The sequence below is a fragment of the Rutilus rutilus genome (genome assembly GCF_951802725.1).
Source record: "Rutilus rutilus genome assembly, chromosome: 15".
NCBI classification, from domain to species: Eukaryota; Metazoa; Chordata; class Actinopteri; order Cypriniformes; family Leuciscidae; genus Rutilus; species Rutilus rutilus.
Genome location: NC_140220.1, coordinates 6911707 through 6931407, shown reverse-complemented (window position 1 = coordinate 6931407; position 19701 = coordinate 6911707). Strand labels below are relative to the sequence as shown.

The 19701-nt window shown below is 36.7% G+C and overlaps 1 protein-coding gene across 5 annotated transcripts in view; it reads right to left on the bottom strand.

Moving 5' to 3' along the window:
• The window catches only part of mark3b (MAP/microtubule affinity-regulating kinase 3b), an 84022-nt gene that overhangs the window by 21435 nt on the left and 42886 nt on the right, over positions 1–19701 (bottom strand). For all 5 annotated transcript variants that reach the window (XM_084432349.1, XM_084432351.1, XM_084432350.1 and 2 more), the window contains exons 5-12: positions 10906–10971; positions 10723–10793; positions 8183–8239; positions 6000–6236; positions 5578–5697; positions 4755–4854; positions 1640–1752; positions 440–590 (exon numbers count right to left, since the gene is read on the bottom strand). In XM_084432349.1, the coding sequence (XP_084288475.1) occupies positions 440–590; positions 1640–1752; positions 4755–4854; positions 5578–5697; positions 6000–6236; positions 8183–8239; positions 10723–10793; positions 10906–10971 (915 nt within the window). The remainder of the gene's footprint in view (positions 1–439; positions 591–1639; positions 1753–4754; positions 4855–5577; positions 5698–5999; positions 6237–8182; positions 8240–10722; positions 10794–10905; positions 10972–19701) is intronic.

Here is a 19701-nt window from a genome sequence, read left to right as displayed (position 1 = left end):
TTTTTCTTGCAGGAGCGAACAGAGGGAAAAGGTTGGGGCTTTTAAACCAATTATATTGAAGGTGACATGTTAGTCTTATTTGTTTTCTCGATTCTATAAAAACTGTTGTATCCGTGTTTTCTGGTGGGATTCTCAATGGAATTTGTCTGAGATCCTCCGGCCTTGCTTCTTGGGAGAGATTCCCTGAGAGCTGCTCGGGAAGATCTCCTGGCCGTGATTAAAGCATTTAAAGGACATTTGCGGAAGTCTGTTTGTCGATTATTCCTGCGCAGGAAGTAAGCTAGTTTAGGGAAGCAAGTTAGTTAGAGTAAGAAACTCAGCCAGTTGTCGACTGAAAACGCAAGTATAAAGGTATTGGGTGTTGATTTGGAGATGCCCCCAGTTAATAAGATCAACTGGGTGTCGATTAGAGATTAGAAAAATCTACCACAGTGCTCACCCTGGTCACTGTAGCGACGCTGTTTCTGGTTGGAGGAGATGTTCTTCTGGACTTTGAGGTGAGATGGTGACTGGCCGTTATTGTGCTCGCTGTTGGGTCTGGCCTTGGCTAGAGAGAGGTTACTGCTGGAGCTGGAATCACTCACCTCCAACTGTGATCACACAGAACAAAACATATGAACTGGATGAGACAGACTGTTTTTCTTATGTCTGGACGTCTAGCAAAAGGAGGATTAGTGCGCAGTGGGAAAGGAGCGAATGTAACTCGCTAATCCAGCTTGATAAGAATAACCAGCGATATGGGTTTAGAATGCCATGCTACAAGTCTAAACCATCCATAATCAGATGTCAGATGTAGCCAGTCGTTTGTCTATGGGCATAAAGACTAGCCCACACCGCAGCTCATTCTGTTTATTCTGTCCACTTAGGCAGGAAAGGTTTGACTGACCGACATGACCTTTTTGGGTGGGTAAACCTAAAATCAATGACAACAAATTAATAATAGAGCAGAGTGCAACAAAGTGACAACTCACTGAAAAAAAAGGGACAGCAATTTCCATGACAGGGTGTATAGATAATGTAAAAAAATGGGTATATTTTGTGGTCAAAATCTGAAAAGTTAAGACTATGACTCTGCAAACAAAACAAAACTCCTGCATAGCTTTCAAAGATTCTGTCCAGACACTAATTTGTCCTCAGAAACACTCTGTAGTTGTTGAACAGTCTGTGATTGCGCCAAATTATCCTAAAACTCTTCCATTCGAAAGTTTGGGGTTAGTAAGATTTTTTCAACAAGGATGCATTCAATTGATCAAAAGTGATATTAAAGACATTGAAATGTTACAAAAGCTTTTCTTAATCAAAGAATCCTGAAGTTTCACAGTTTCTTCACAAATATCAACACAACATTGATAATGAGAAATGTTTCTTGAGCAGCAAATCAGCATATTAGAATGATTTCTGAAGGACCATGTGACACTGAAGACTGGAGTAATGATGCTGAAAAGTCAATTTTGATATCACAAGAATCAAGTACTTTTTAAAAATTATTTTAAATGCTATATTTCAGCCTTGTTGAACATTCTTTCAAAAAAATATCAAAACCTCAAACTTTTGAACAGTAGTGTATGCTCTCCTTAGCATGCTAAATTTTACAACTGTGCAACAAAACAGCTCTGAAACGTCATGTTGACTATCTCACCTCAGTGGACTTCCTTCCTAACAGCAGGTAGGTAGCCGTGATTTCATCGTACTTCATCCTGGTTAGAGATTCGTGGATCTCCTCCCGTGAGTAACCCATTCCCACCATAATATCTGCAACAAACCATATACAGACAGGTTATTAAAAACAAATAAATGTAGGATACTTGTTGGTTGGCCTCTAAGTCAAGTATTTAAATTGCGCTTTATACAATACAGATTGTTTCAAAGCAGCATCACGGTAAAAAAAAAGAAAGGAAAATAACAATCAATGATACAAACTTAACCAAATATGAGACCAATTTAAATTCAAAGACACTAGTGTGATTGTTCAGCTCAAGTCAGTTCAGTGTTGATTCAGTTCAATAACTGTGTAAAGTTCATCAACTATGAAACAAGTTCAGCATTTCAGCTTTAAGCAGCTCTACACAAGACAATAATGTCATTATTCAGCTCAATTCAGTTTAATAACACTGTTTTTCAATTATGAAACTAATTCGATTCAGCTATAAAGCAGCTCTAAAGCACACAGTAGTCATAATCCAGCTCAATTCATGTTTTTGTTCTCATCCAATAGTGTCAGTGCAGTCAAATCAATAAATGCACTAATTACTGAATATTAAGAGTCTTTTAACTACACTTAAGCAAGCCAAAGGTGACAGTGGCAAGGAACCCAAACTCCATCAGATGAAAGAAATGAAAAAAAAAAAAAATCTTGGGGAAAACCAAACTCAGTCAGACCAAATTAACAAACTATTCCAGGCTGCATCACAAGTCAGATTGTAGATTGATATAAAATATCAATGGCATATGGTGGGAGGAGGACGACTTTTTCAATGGCCAAAGCTCATTGTAGCAGAGTGGTATCATATAAAAACTGATAAAAACCTGTACATCTTGACTCTTTCCATATTTGTGCATAAAAAGACACTGATATATAAAGAGCAGGGTAGCTGAAAGCAGTGTGCTTTAGCCAACCTTGAACTTCAAAAATAAGTTTTATTCCAGATTCTTCAAGAATGATGCCTTGCTTACTTTGTCTCTCAGCGTGAATGTCCATCACAAATTAAAATAAGTAATTTCGGGTGTAATTTTAGTTTCACCTGGAAAAAAGCACTCATAATCAATGGCAATGCCGTCACCGTTTCATGTGCTAGACTAAATGTGACGGCCTCGGCTCATTTGAACTGTTCCTGCGCTAGCGGTAAACGCTGTTAGGGACACAGAACTAGGGCTCAGAGATCAATGTAGTGTTTAAAAGGCACACAGGCCTCCAGCAGCAGTGGAAAGAACAAGGCCAGTCTGACCCTTGGCTACCATCGACCCCTGCACTCTGCTGAAACCCACAGGCAACACCACCAACCACAATCAGCGTCACGTTGAACCGAGCATGCCAGACTAACAGCTTCTACCGAGCAAAAAAAGGGTGCTCGTAGGACGTTATGCAATGCAGTGAAGCCCAAATATCTCCCTTGATTGCACTTGTGAACCATAAAAGCCCTGACTCACTCCCACAGAAACTCTCTAATATAAAAATAAATGATGAGCAGACGGGAAAGATCTTATTATATCTGTAAATTCTGATTATTTGTCGTCCATCCAGCTAAAAACAGAAAGAAAGCAAATACACAAAAGCTTGCGTTACTGTGGCGGTAACAAAACCCCGTACTCAAGGGGACAATACAGTTGCCTTCAAATGTGCAATTAAACCGGACATTACTATAGAGGTACATGTTTTAAAACAAAGAAAATAATACTTTTATTCAGCAAGGACGCATTAAACTGACAGTAAAGACAATTCTAATGTTGCAAAAGATTTATATTTCAAATAAATGCTGTTCTTTTGAACTTTCTATTCTGTTTTCAACATTGTTAATAATAATAGTAATAATAAATGTTTCTTTAGCATCATATCAGCATATTAGAATGATTTCTGAAGTATCATGTGACACTGAAGATGCTAAAGCATCTCTTGTCACTTAATTTATGGAAAGTGCCATGTATGTGTGCCAGGTTTCCCACGTTCTCTCACCTCGAGTGTGCCCCGTTTGACAGGGTTCGTTCAATTTTGAATAAATTACATTTTAAAATATACTAAAATAAAATATATTTTTTTTAAATTGTAATAAAATTTCTAAATATTACTGTTTTTTAAGTGAGCTTAAGAGATTTCTTTTAAAAACACTAAAAATCTTACCGAGCCAAAACTTTTAAACTGTAGTGTAGCTAACCATAACTAAACTATAACTTTAACTAACTTGCTCAGCAAGATTCTCTTCAAAAGTTGACCTGACGCAGAAAACTGACAGTAGAAGAAGACAACTGAAGCTAATAGCGACACTAAAAATGCAATATGCACTTGTAATGTGTTATGCACTGAGGTCTGACAGAATTCAATGCATGAAATCGAGTTTGTGTAGTTAGGAGAGTTAACATTCACATACTTGCGTTGAGTTAAGTATGTTTCGACTCTTAAACTAATGACCCTTCTCCTCCGTTATGAAAAAAAACTGGGAAGTGTTAAATAAAAAAACAACAGAGTTCTGCTTTGTAATTCAAAACAATTTTGAGGAAACTGCAGTCAGGAACATGTGATCATCAGCAGCTTGTAGCCATAGGAGAGCAGTATGAACTTATCACAGGCACAATCGCCCTGAAGCGACAGAATAATCTTAAAATCAAGCTTTTAATGTTGTTTATATGTCTATGTGGTGTTTTCAATATGCTTTAAGACAAACCATGTGCAAATTCATAAGACAGCACCATTGCTGAGTGTTTTCTCCTTAAAACTGCAGTGAACCAAAGACGGTCTCAAAAACACGGTTTGAATATTCATATTCATAGAACCGCGTATACTAAATGAGGCAAGGGTGTTGAGTTACAAGGAAAAATTATTTAAATATGCACTTTTGGTGATCAAAGATGAGTTTTAAAGCGATACATTTATTGACTACAGGGGGACTTTAAATAAAGCTTTTGCTTTATGTATGTCAAGATAAAAAATATGAATAAAATAAAAATGTAGCAATCACATAAGAGAGTTTTGAAGCCTCCCGTCTTAAAGTATTTAGCTTATTTTCTACAAATAATTGCATCCAAGAGTGTTGATTTCATACCAATTCTCTTCTGATCCGAGATGTCGAGCTCCGGCTCCACAAACGGTTTGAGCTCATCCTCGTCACAGCCTGCGTTGATCCATCGATCCTTCATGATTTGCTGAAACAGACATACACAGGGCAGTGTGAGAGGTTCTGCTAGATCATGAATATGCATGATTATGCAAGAAACCAAATACATGTTTTAAAGTGGGTCAGCTGGAAGATTCTTGACACAAAATACAATCTGCTCCCTAAAGGTGGGACGGATTTTTTGCAATAACACTGCTGTACAAAGCAACTATGACTCATGGATCCATGGATTTATATACATTAATGCGTACACAAATATATCTGTATATGTATAATTCCTGTTCAGTTTTCATAACTTTCATTGCATAAAGTGTTGAATGAAGTGGCCCATATGAAAGCCACATAGCTATCAGGGAGTGGAACAACACATGCTTGAGTGCACAGAGACATCTCTAAAATCCTCAATTATTCATTAGCGGACGTCATTTCATTCTGAGTTTCCTGTAATAGACATAAGAGTCTGCGTGTGCATCATTGGCCCTAAAGTGAACCGCAAATAACCTGCACTTACAGCCCTCAAACACTGGGGGCGCCGTTTCCCTGGGCCTCTGTGAGATTTTATATTTATATATATTCTTTTGAACTTTCTATTCATCAGAAAAAAATTGTAAGCAACTGTTTTCAACATTGATGATAATAATAAATGTTTCTTGAGCAGGAAATCAGCATATTAGAATGATTTCTGAAGGATCATGTGACACTGAAGATCTCTCGTCACTTGTATATTTACAGGTTTACCACGTTCTCTCACCTCGAGTGTGCCCCGTTTGACAGGGTTCAGCACCAGGAAACGTTTCAGGAGGTTCTCGCAGTCAGTCGACATGTAGAAGGGAATTCGATATTTGCCCCTCAACACCCGCTCACGAAGTTCCTGTAGGTAAAAAGATCATTTTGGCATTACTGAACTATTCATTGTTTTTATTGACTGTTACTGCTATTTTATAAAAGCAATGATCTTCGAGAGGTTGCGTGATGCAATGATCTCACAATTCCCCTTTGCATTGTCCTTAAAACCACTATAATGCATAACCTCTTATGGCTTAAATGCTTTAACAAATCACTGATTTCATGCAGCATTTTTCATGAGTCACAACACGAATCCACAGGCTTCTCAGTTGTACGATTCTCTGTGAAGGAGGGCAAAAGTGACCTTTTAGGGCTGAGCACACTAACCTTTAGATTCTGTCCATCAAAGGGCAGAGATCCACTGACCAGTGTGTAGAGTATGACCCCCAGACTCCACACATCCACCTCCGGCCCGTCATACTTCTTGCCCTGGAAAAGCTCAGGGGCGGCATACGGTGGGCTGCCGCAAAACGTGTCTAGTTTGTTCCCAATAGTGAATTCGTTACTGAAACCGAAGTCTGCGATCTTAATGTTCATGTCTGCATCCAGCAGTAGGTTTTCTGCCTGCATGAGAGAGCAAGAGAAAGAGTGAGAAGCTGAGAGTTTGAAGGTAATTTTCTCTGTTGTTTTTTCTACGGCTCGTTAGATCTAGAATTCTGAAGTGAAATATTTTTTTAATGAATTAGAATGAATTCCCGAGAGAGAGAGAGAGAGAGAGAGAGAGAGAGAGAGAGGCCTAATAGTGAAGCTTGTTGGTTTAATTACAGCAAAGTTATTATCTCATTGCTGAGAAATATAATGTAGCTTTCAGTAGTGAAACTGTTTTATTTATCAAATTCACGGGGCAGAGGTTGAAAACCAGCTCCTGAATGTTTCTGTGAGTGCGCAATTTCTTTCCTTTATGAAGTTTCCACCTCATTAAAAAAAGCTGTGAGCGAGCGCATACAGGCACGTCTGCTTCATAATGCAACATTAAAAAGCTATCTTTGTGGGCAAATGCATCTCCCTCGCCTTGTGGTGGCTTGGAATTGGATATTCGTGTTTAAACATAGGTCAGATTTCCAGATATCGGATATGTATCTGATTCAAAACCACATTTGGAATTGGCTCAGATCGGATGCCGAAAAAACGGATCTCGTGCAGATTTGTGTGTTTACACGTGTGCAACAAATTCCGATCTGTGTGAGTCAGATGTGAGTAAAAAATAAGATTTTTTTTTTGTACCAGTCAGTGTAAACGCAGCCTTTGAGTATATTGTGTTTGCTTGGTAGGAGTTTATGAATAATGAAATGCAAAGAGAAATTAGATTATTATACAGTATATAAAAGTACAAGAAGGGAAAAAATAAGAATGATAATTACTTATATTAATTAAATTGTAAATAAGAAATACTGATAAAATTATAATAATTTTAGAGCGATTAAGATTTGTTGCATTATTAAGAACCAGATTAGCTTTTTTTTTTAAGTAATGCATTATTTACATTATATTTAATATATTTAAAAAATATATTAAATACAATAATTGTATTATTATTAAATCATTTTAATAATATTTCAAATTAAAAATATTTCAAGTATACACACACACACACACACATATTGCCTTTAACTTATACACATTTAAGATATAAACTGCTTAAGATAAATAGATAAAAAAACTATTATTTTATTTATTTTAAATAAATAAATACAAGAAAGAAAGAAAGAAAGAAAGAAAGAAAGAAAGAAAGAAAGAAAGAAAGAAAGAAAGAAAGAAAGAAAGCAAGAAAGAAAGAAAGAAAGAAAGAAAGAAAGAACAATGAAAATAAATCTGTGGTTAAAAGAAATGTGACCTGGACATTTTTGGGAATCTGTTTTTTCACCCAAGAACATATAATGAGCAGAGACCATCGAATCTAAAATATGTCTCATTAATTTTACACCCTAATGTTTCTTTGTTATGAAAAACACTATTCTAAATTCTGCTGCTTTTTTCCAGGTTTAAATTTGATTTTAGACCTCAACGAATGCATAGTGTAAATGTAATTTCTCTAAGAGGCTCCTTCCAGTTACTCCTTCCTAACCAACATTAACACAGACAGATCCAGAGAGTGAAAGCACAATAAGAAAGCGCCACATTTCCACCTGGCTTCCTTCACGCGAGTCATTCAGACACTGGCCTCATGCATCATTTACAGAGCATCAGTCTGGAAACAAAGTGTGTAATGGAGCATGGAGACTCGGAAAGGGAAAGCAGACGTAGGGGAGACGGGAAAGACGAAGCAGGATCTGCAGGGGTTCTTGCTCATGTTCTGTCCTGCTCAGAGACATGGCTGCTTATTGATTTGACCATTGACCATTTAGTCTGTATCAAAGCGCTGACTTAAGCCCCATTTGGCTACAAAAGGAGCATCTACGTGCAGGACTTCTGACAGTATAGCAGCGTTGGAATTAGATGAACCTATGACTTCAGACTTTTCGTTTGCCGAGGGCAGAAAAGATGACACGACGACACTCAAGTGACCTTACCTTGAGATCTCTGTGGACAATGTGTTTTTGATGGCAATACTGAACCGCTGAAACAATCTGAAGAAGAAAAGGAGACAAAGGAGTTTTAGAACGTGGAGAGAGAGAGACAGAACTGACTGGGTGACAGACAGGGTGTGGTGTAACAGCCAATACGCCAAATTAACTGGCGTCATCGCTTTTTCCCAGAATGCCATTGATTGGACGGGGGAGCATGTGTGCTGTGGGTTCTGACACATGGTCCAGGATGATAAATGAGGGGGGAGAGAGAGGCTTGCTGAAACTGACGCTGGGTTTTTTTATAGAAGAAATGAGGTCCCTCAATCTCACACCCACATTCTAAAGCATCAGCTCAGCATTTAACCAACACTAGCATTTAAAAGTTTGGGGTCAGTGATGTTTTTTTATTCAGCAAGAAAGCATTAAATTGATCAAAAGTGACAGTAAAGATTTACAAGTCCTGTTTACACCTGGTGTTTAGATGCGTTTTGGTAGATCGGATCACAAGCGGATGATGATGAATACAAGGGTCTAAAACGTTTTGAGCTTGTCCACTTTCGACCACTTCCAGATGTAGTCAAAAACGCTTTCGACCAGATTGCTTTTGTAGTGTAAACACGCATGTGGTTGAAGGCGTTCGAACAGCCACAAAAGACCGTCTACTGACCTAATGCGTAAACATTATGAGAAGCGCACTAGTAAGACGGGATTTGAAGACCCAAGTTCAGTTTGAAGATAAAAAAAAACATACCAAGCACAATGTTCTCTCACCATTCCTGATTTCTAACACACACTCGCAGTGTTTGGCGTGATCTTGCCGCTGTCAGAGCCGAAACAAAAGCTGATGCTCTGTATGTCTTCTGGTCTGTTCATATGTAAATTGCACAAGCTTATTTTGTCCATTTTTGATTTCCAACAATTGCTGTTCTTTTGAACAAAGAATCCTGAATATATGGACTTTTGAAGTTACTTTTTCTATTGTGTAAAGCTCATTATAATTGTGGTATTCTCTTCTCGTTCTCCAACACACAACATTCTCGATACCGTTTAATATTCATGCAGCTCTGTCGGTGGACGGTGTCCCAGACATCAGATAGTGGGACAGATTTCCATTTCTTTCTCTGGCTGGTGAAAGAATCTGTTCGTTTTTCTGCTCCGCTCCGAAATCTCAGCGGTGCTTCATGCCTGACCCAGATAAGCTTGTCTCCACAGCAGCAGAGGAGAGGAGGAGAGGAGGAGAGGGAGACCCCATCGCTATGACTACAGATGTCTGCATCAGCTGCGGGATAACCCACCGTACCCGTCCATTAGACCAATGGGTCTCAGTGGGAAGGAGGGAGGTTGAAAGGGGTCTTCGGGTAATTAAACAGAGCAAATGATGCTGTCAGTGTGTGACTGTCTCATTAGAGCTCTCTCACCGCACTAAACACCTGGAGATGTTTCTGTTGATGCCGCATTTAGCTAAATGCTAAAGTAAATCCAATATCACCGTATGTTGTTTATTAACCGTGATTAATTTATTCCACAACCAAACGTTTATGGGATTATTAAGATAAAGGGAGTATTTGGCTGGTCATAAACGTGACCACCTTTATGTAGAACAATATAAATAATATAGGACATTGATAAAGGCTGGAGTCTTCAACTCACTTAAAAAATTGTACAATTAAAGTATTTGTGTAAAAATAGTATTATAACAATCAAAACGAATTAAAATGACAACACAAAATGAGTAAACCTTCATTATGTAGGTTCACAGTATGTGAAACCTTCACAGTATGTAATGAATACTGTGTATATTACATTTTGTGAAAAGGGGCATAATAAGTAGAACCTTTAATAAGTAGAACCAGATCATTATCATGAAAATATATGTGACCCTGGATCACAAAACGAGTCCCAAGTCGCACGGGTATATTTGTGGCAATAGCCAAAAATACATTGTATGGGTCAAAATTATAGATTTTTCTTTTATGCCAAAAATCATTAGGATATTAAGTAAAGATCATGTTCCATGAAGATATTTTGTACATTTTCTACCGTAAATATATAAACATTTATTTTTGTGAGTGAATGCAGCACAATCGCGAACATAAATGGACAACTTTAAAGACGATTTTCTCAATGTTTCAATTTTTTTGCACCGTCAGATCCTGCTGTTCTATGCATTGAGAAAACATGGATAATATGCGCAGTAAACATACTGAAAAAATTGCATAATGCAATTTCAAAACCCTCCCAAATTTTGAGATTCTGACACTACTGTGATGTCAGCAAATTAGTTTTGATGAGGGTTTGTGGTTTTCCACAAGCGGTTCATAAACTGTTCAAACCATATTTAGTTTTTGACCCCAAACCAAAAGTCGTGTATATGGGCCACATACGGCCCACTGGGAAACCCTTCACGCAGCTGCCACACGATCATCCGCCAATCACACAAGCGCCAACCAATTGCAGCTCACAGCTGTGTGAATGGGCAGGACGGCCCGGGTGAGAGCGAGAGGGCGGGACAGGCCTGTATCCAGCACACTGCAGTACTGTACCTGTCTAAATTTAGCTCTGGCCTCCTTCTCCTTCATGCGTCCATGCGCTACGAGGTAGTCAAACACCTCCCCTGTGGAGAGAAGAGATGCACATTCTCACTTTCATACGCTTCATTATGTAGAATTACAGGCCTGTTTGCACAAGATTACATAACGTGAGAGACAGTGTCACATCAAACTCACCACCGCTGGCGTACTCCATCACCAGATAAAGTGTCTTGTCTGTTTCTATGACCTCAAAGAGTTTTACTGTAGAAAGAGACAGAGAAAGAGACACATTAAAAGCAATAATCAGTTATCCTGCTGCACAAAATACATTTTTGCTTGTATTGCAGGCCAATATGACAGTTGTCTGTCATCGAGTGAAGCACAAAACAGAAGTAAAAGTTACTGAAGATGACGTACTGAGGTTACTGATGCCATGTCTTTCTTTTTATTTATATTTATATATATATATATATATATATATATATATATATATATATATATATATATACACATACAGTACTGTGCAAAAGTCTTAGGCATGTTAATACATACATACATACATACATGCATATACATACATGCATATACATACTATACAGATGGTGGACAACCAAAATGCCTATTACCGCCGCGCCAGCTGCCGCGGCGAAATCACCGCGGCGAAAATAAACCAGCCGCATTTCAAAGTCGTTCCCGAAATGACCGCCAGGTGGCGCAAAGGGACATTGTGCAAAACAGCAGCAATTGCCGCATTTTAAAATGTAAGTGGGTTAAATAAAAAACCCTAAGCCTAATAGGCATATTTTTCATACAGGCTATATAAATAGGCCTATTAGGCTACAACAGGATAGAACCAAAGATAGAATAAATTTTAGAACTGAAAAAATAGAATCAAAAGTTAAAAATAGAGGCGATATTAGGAGCAATGACGCGGAATATTTTTACTATTCTATTGAGGAATTAGATAAATGAAGAGCTCTCGTGAGCGATACAATTAGCATAGTAATTTATAGTGATTTCAAAAGCAGTCCTTAAAAAAAAAATACATGGAGTAGTGTGGCATAATTTTTGAGAGATTACTCGGAACGCGTTTTAGTTAAGATCATGGTTTCAATGCCCTTAATCTATATAGGCTAGGCTACTGCTTTAAAAAAATGTCACAACGCGTTTTGAGATTGTTTTGAATTAAACATTGAAGTTTAAAATGTAGTGTTTTGGCACACCAGGCCGAGTGGCGTTACGCATTGTTCAAAAATCAGGTTTTATTCTGGCATGTTGAATTGGCGTTAGATTTTTTTTTTTTTTTTGATTTATTAGATTTAGATTTTAGATTTCGTTAGATTTTTTTTTCTCATAACAGCTAAAATAACTAATATAGGCTATGCCTTGTCTTAATATGACCTACTTAATATAGGCAATAGGCATATAATAGCCTATATAATAAATTAGCAAAACTTGGCCACTAAATATTTAATTTTCAATTATTTTAATTATCACAATTAAAGTTTTAATTTTATTAAATTGAACAAGCGCAACAATCAGCATTTAATCAAATATTCTAAAAGATGTATTAATAATAATAATGTTATTTCGTTTTTTCGACATGTGTGCGTGCAAAAAGCAAGATGTGTATTTGTAAATCCGGTGATGCGTGCATTGATTTTTATCAATAAACTAGTGTTTTCTGACAGTGTCGACTGCAAAGATGAAGTTGACGATCGCCATATTTGTAGTGAACGCACCTAGAGAGAAATGCACATAAAGACATAATCAGAGAGTAGCCTTTTTCATTTCGTTTTGAATTATTTCGTTTGAAGACATTTCAAGCTTTGTGTATTTGATGTATTTATCATGTCTGTGTGAGGCATACGCTGAGTTTCGTTAAGTTAGGATGAGATGCGCTCCAACTGACGTGCAATGCAAGTGACCGCGCGGGCGCCTCCATGATTAGTGTCTGTTATATTTGCTTCTCTTACTTATTTAAATCCAGGCAATTGGTTGATAAAAAATTGATTAAAATTAAGATACAATTTATAGAAAACGAAATTCACTTAAAAGAAAGGTTTTCTACTAACCAAAACTTAATGAAGTGGTCAAAATCATGTCTGACCCACTCCATATCCATTTCTCGATATAATGCATCCTATCTTACTCGTGCTGTTCACTTTTCATATTCAACATAGATGGAAAAAAATAACATTATAATATTTTAACAAATATGATACTAAATTAGATTAGTTAATGGCTACAACAGTAGGCTATAGTAGGCCTATAGGCTTTTTTTTTTAGAATAGAATTTTGCTGTGCACTTGCATATTAGTGTCAGCTGGGAAGGAAATATAGAGACCAGACCTCTTGGAACTTTAATTGAATACATAGCGTTGGTAAAGCATACTGAAATTAGCAAAGCAAAGTAGCCTAAATGTTAAGACTGTAAGCCCTTTGCTTTTTTACGTAGCCTATAAAGGACTCTTATAGCCGACTTTGTGTTAATTTAATTTGTAGAGGATTTTTTTAACTCAAACATTAACACTGAAATAAATTAAACTAAATTATTGTAAATTTTTTGGCACACCACGACGAGTGGCGCTATGCATTGTTCTAAAGCCAGGTTTTATTCTGGCATGTTGAATTAGTGTTCGACAAACGCGGCGGCGCGTTCATTTGAATGAAGAGCGTTTGAGCGAACACACACTGGAACGTTAGGCCATGTCGCAACGAGTGAATCGTGGCCGAGTGGTTGAACTTACGTCACGATCATTTAGATGACACGGGTTCGAATCCCGAGCTAACTTGAACTACTGATATTTTTAAATTAGCCTATTAATGCATTTTATAGTCTATTGTTGATGCAGAGAGATTTGTCTAGTTCTAAAACATAGTTTTTTGCTTATAGCCTATTTACAAAATAAAATCACCATGCATTTCCATTTTACACTAAGGAACAAATATTATCCAATGACTTTACTTCTCAAAGTCTATATATATATAGCCTATGACGTTTAAACGACAAACAATAAAATCAGAACCAGTATTCTGTTGCGTTCCAGTGGCAGTAATGCATCCACGGCTTTTCAAAATGTCACAAAGCGTTTTGAGATTGTTTTGAATGAAATATTGAAGTTTATAATTAAGTGTTTTGGCACACCACGACGAGTGGCGAACTCTTTGTTTTGTTTTGCAAACTCCGCTAGCCTGTGGGGGGTTTGGAGAAGGCAATAGTTGCTTTATCGTGGGGGTGCAGGACAGAGGTGTTAATGTTCCGTCTTTCATATGGAGAGTGTCGGAGCCAGCCTGATGAGCAGGCAAAGGCAACATTCTTTTAAGGATTAATCTCAAAATCTCCAAAAGTCCATAGCCTATGTACAGTAGGCCCTATATCTTATTAAATTATATATTGTAGTTTTATTGATTGTATTTAAAGGTTTTCCACACACAATTTCAATTTAGCATACAGAGCTCTTTAATTCGCGACCCACCTCGTTTTATTGTAAGGTGAATTCAGCAAGGCATGCTTTATCTATGAAGGAACAAAAGCTATTTGTTAGTTTTTTCTTTCGTGATTTGTGTGGATGACACACAGCGACATATACAGTATTATCAGCTGTATTATTAATGCTTAATTTCGAGAAAGACCCGCCGCGCGCAGTGAGGGAGACCAAACTTAGTAAAAAAATATCCAGCGCGAGAGAGGCAAAGAAAAACGCCTGTTCTTAATTTGTTGCTTTGAACTTTTTTCGTTTTGTACCGTTTTAATTTTTTAATTTAGCTGGAATTTCTTTGACAATAGACATTTAAAATGTTGCAAGAATAAGATTGTGTTTCTTATTTTGCATCACAAAGGGAATAAACTCTATCGATGCAACCCTGTTTAAATAAATAAACTGTCCCGACACTTTATTCATACCTTGAAATGTGCGATGGGTTTTCAAACTTAATTAATTTTCTTTTTCTTTTACATTTTCATTGTTTATTTTTTAATTGAAAGTAATACTGTATTGAAAGTATTTTTCTGATTTGTTCGATCTGTTTTGAAAAACAGAATTGAATTCTCGTGAATGATTCACACACACACAAAAAAATAATTTAGCAGATTAAAGACGAGCTTCATCATCTTCATTTTCTGGTGCAATCGGCTGACTGTCTTCCTTCATCAGATTCATCAGTGTCGTCTTTGCAGCGGCACAACTGGAATGTTGCAAATGTATGTTGTAATGTACAATTGATAATTAAACAAGATGATTGGCTTTAATAAACAGATGCATATTTAAGCATCAAGAACGGAAAAACATAAACACTGCCAGCTACACTGAGATTCGATCTCAGATCGTTTGAAGCTCCGAGAGGCTATTGTTAATGCACTGATCACAGAGCTATCGTCTGAATAGCCTAGGTCTACTACTGTTTGTTCGGTATTTGAACCGATTTGAATTCGGATTTGTTTTGTTTTATTTTGTTTTAAATGTATTTTTACATATTTTGCTTTCGTTAATGTTAACCAATTCTGTTGTAGCATAATAGGCCTATATTTTTTTCCCTAAAAGTTTGTTTTATTCTCTGCTTTGTTTGTTTATATTTTTACATATTCAATCAGTCTCATTTTTGTTCAAATAATGAAAAAAGTTTTTTTTTTTTTTTTTTTTTTTAAATAAACAGATAGGAAACGTACCTTTTAAAATGCCGCAGTTGCTGCTGTTTTGCCCTGTCACTTGCGCCACCTGGTATAGCCTAGTCATTTCGCGAACGACTTTGAAATTCGACTGGTTTATTTTTGCTGCGGCAGTAATAGGCATTGTGGTTGATTATTTATTAAATAATTCAATTGATAATCATAACAACATGTAAGCCTGAATATAACAAAGAATGCTTAAACCGACTAACATCGGTTAGTAGGCTAACTTCAAGTCCTGAAAATGTTTTAATTTTATGTAAGTAAATGACAAGTAACCTATTGACATAGCCTTTCTAAATTATAGAAAAACTGGGCACACAATTTTAACGTGTCTACTTTGTTTAAATTTAATTAATTTGAATTCGTTTAAACACAATATTTATCTTGAATTTATCTGTGACCTCAGCTCAGATTACTGCCGCGGCAGATTACGTCATAAAGAGAATAAACGGACACTTTTCAAAGTCTGTGATTACAGCGCCACTCAGCGGTAAAAGGCAGCAAATACACATCCCAATTTTGCCGCCGCGGGAACGGCGGCGGTAAAAGTCTCATTCTGGTTGTCCACCATCTGTATATATATATATATATATATATATATATATATATATATATATATATATATATATACATACACACACACACACACACACACACACACTACCGGTCAAAAGTTTTGGATCGGTAAGATTTTTATTAATATCATTTATTAATATTTTTATTAAGATAATTATTTTTTATATATAAAAACACACATATGCATGTATATATTTAAGATTTTTTTTTTATTTATATATAAAATATTTATATTTTTATATAATATAAATGATGTATAAATATATGTACAGTATATACATGCAAACATTTTTTAAATATATACATGCATATGTGTGTATTTATATATACAAAAGAATTGAGACCCAGTTTTCGGTGTCACATGATTCTTCAGAAATCATTCTAATATGCTGATTTGATGCTCAAGAAACATCTCTTATTATTATCATCAATGTTGAAAACGGTTGTGCTGCTTAATATTTCTGTGTAAACAATAATGAATAGGAAGTTCAAAAGAACAGCATTTATTTGAAATAAAAAATGTAATGCGTCTTTGCTGAATAAAAAAAAAATGAAAAAAAAAGTAAATGCTGCTTTTCAATGATTGTGTTCATTTATAAATATACTATTGTCTGTTAAAATTATGTTCGCTCATAATAAATATACTAAATGTTCTTTTATACAGTTTGCAAGGTTAAAAATGTAAAATTGTAGAATTTAACATCAACCTACATTAATAAATGCAGTAAAACTAATGTTCATTGTAAGGTCATTATACCTAATGAATTAACAAATTGAATTGTTAATTTTACTCTTTTGATTTTAGGTTGGAATATAACCTGGACATCCCTTCCTAAAACATAGCATTTTCTAATATCATTTTAATCATCATTTCTCCAGCCGTACTCTTATAGCATCTAAATGAGCTGAAATGTAATTCAGTTCACAGTGTGCCTGCAGAGCTCTTCCCTGTTGACCTACAACTGCACAGACATATGCCATGTCTCCGGGAAAACGTTACTGTAACCGAACGCTGTTTGAAATGTGAGTGACAGGCCAGGTTTAAGTAACAGTAACCGGCAACACAAAAACATCAAACATGTACTCCCCAACATGCACACTAAATTTAGCAACACCGTAAATGCCAGCGAAGGCAGCGCTCTGCTTCTGTGACAGCGATGATTGAGTGATTGAGTACACAAACACGCACTAAAGCTTTAGTGATTCTGAAAATAGGTCATCATAAATCTGTTAGGTTATTTAATTATAATTTGCCACTATTTACTCATCCTGACGTCATTCCAAAGCCTTTTCCTCAATGGAACTGCGAGGGCTCAATTCCTCTCGAAATACACAAATGTGTGTATATATACACACACTGCCGTTCAAAAGTTTTAGATCGGTAAGATTTCTAATGTTTTTAAAATAAGTCTCTTTTGCCCACCAAGGCTGCATTTATTTAATTAAAATGACACACAATACAGTAATATTGTGAAATATTACTACATTTTTTACATAACTGGTTTCTGTTTGAAAATATTTTAAAATGTAATTCATTCCTGTGATGCAAAGCTGCATTTTCAGCATCATTACTCCAGTCTTCAGTGTCACATGATCCTTCAGAAATCATTCTAATATGATGATTTGCTGCTCAAGAAACATTATTTAATTTTATTATTATCAATTTTGAAAATAGTTCTTTGATTCTTTGATGAATAGAAAGAACAGCCTTCATCTGATTTTTTTCCCCCAATTTTTTGGAAATAAATGAAAGTATTATTAATACTTTTATTCAGCAAGTGACAGTAAAGACATTTATAAGGTTACAAAAGATTATATTTTAAATAAATGCGGTTATTTTGAACTACCTATTCATCAAAGAATCCTGACTTTTTTTTTTTACACAACTGTTTAATAATAATAATACATTTTCTTAAGCAGCAAATCAGCATATTATAGCCTTATGATTTCTGAAGGATCATGTGACACTGAAGACTGGAGTAATGATGCTGAAAATTCAGCTTTTCCTTATGGGAGAAATGAATGGAAAAATACATCTGAAACTAAGGCTGCTGAAAAAGTTTGTACTGTTGCCGTGAGCGAGCACATTAGTGAATATCAGTGAATGAATACTTTAATTTCAACCTTTTCTCACAAAAAGCTATCTAATAGCTTCTGAAGACCTAATACAGTGGAAAAAGTATGGTAAACTTTTATGGGAGTTTTTTTTGGAGCTTGACAGACATGATTGATAGATTACAAGAACTACATAACGATTCTTCAAGTATGTCTAGTGTCTACAGACATTTTTCAACTGACCAAAAATAACATCATGCGGGTTGGGAACAACACAAGGGCGAGTCCTTTCATTTATCTCTGCCCTGATTGTGCCAGGCTCCGCGTTCGACACAACCAGAGCCACATCAACGCCACCCACATCCTCTTCTGGCAATCCACTCCGCCTTTTTCCCTCATTTGCGAGAACAGGAAAAAAAGTAGGTCATCTCCGGGGCAGTGATAACGTGTGACCAGACGCCTCACTCTCGACAGCCCAAGGACAGGCAGGAGTCGTCGATGCCCGAGCATGTGCAGTCTGTGCAGATTATTACAAAGGGCATCGCATGTGGAAGCGGAAGCAAGCGTTGTCATGACGACCCCTGCTTTTCCCAATTCCTGGAAAGATGCTCTACATTCGGTGAAATCGAATAAGGGGGCGAGTGAGGAGAAAGGCTGTCTTTGAGAGACAGAGGTTACGTGAGGAGGCTGACAGAGGTAAAAATCTGAATGAAGGAGAAAGGTTAGGAAGTGCGTGGGCCGTAGCTGGGAGTTAACAATTACCTTCCCTCCAACTCGCTGGAAACACTTTATCTTCACGACGATGCATCAAACGCTTTCACTGGCTCAGTCGTTCATATGTGAAACATGCATTATGTCACTGACAATGGAACAGACACGCATAACGAACGCAGTACAGACATCCTGAAAACAATTGCGCTGGGAATCGGATTCATTTTAGCAGATCAGGTCGTTTGGACGGTTTGTTGCAGTGAAGTGGTTGAAAGAAACTATTTGAAATAAATATTTAGTTAAATACTGCTTTTTGAGATAGATCTCATCGAATGTGTTGTCAAAGTTCTTCCATTCTCACAAACACGATAGATTTTGACATCTCAATAGATTTTCAAATCAATCAAACATGATCTAAATAAGCGATTTGTATGTTTTGTGAAGTCACAGCGAAAGAAGAGTTCCTGCAAATCCATAACTGTAAACGCAAGGTATACTAAAGGCCCTGATACACTTCAACTGAATCAGAACTAGCTGGTTTTGAACAAAATCAGGCAGAAAAGAAGTTCATTTAGTGTTCGTTTTGAGAGTACGGAAACTTTCTGGAAAAGTTCGTTTCGGCTGGTAAACTCCTTTGTACTACCATTGGTCCGTGACGATTGTAATAGTTAGGTGTGGCTCTGAGGCTCCGCCTTCTGTCACATGGAAATATTTTCCGGTTAATTTCTCCTGTTCAATCCATTGAGGTCAGACGTCTACGAGGGAAAACATGAACACACTGGAGAGCAGATTTAGGCCCCGTTTACACGATGGGAAAACGCAGATATTTCCCTGCGTTTTGGCCTGTCATTTACACGAAAACGCCGTTTTTATCCCAGAAAACGATTATTTCTAAAAACTCCGGCCAAAGTGGAGATTTCTGAAAACGCCGGTTATGTGTTGCCGTGTCAACTGGGAGAAACGGGGTTTTAGGTTCT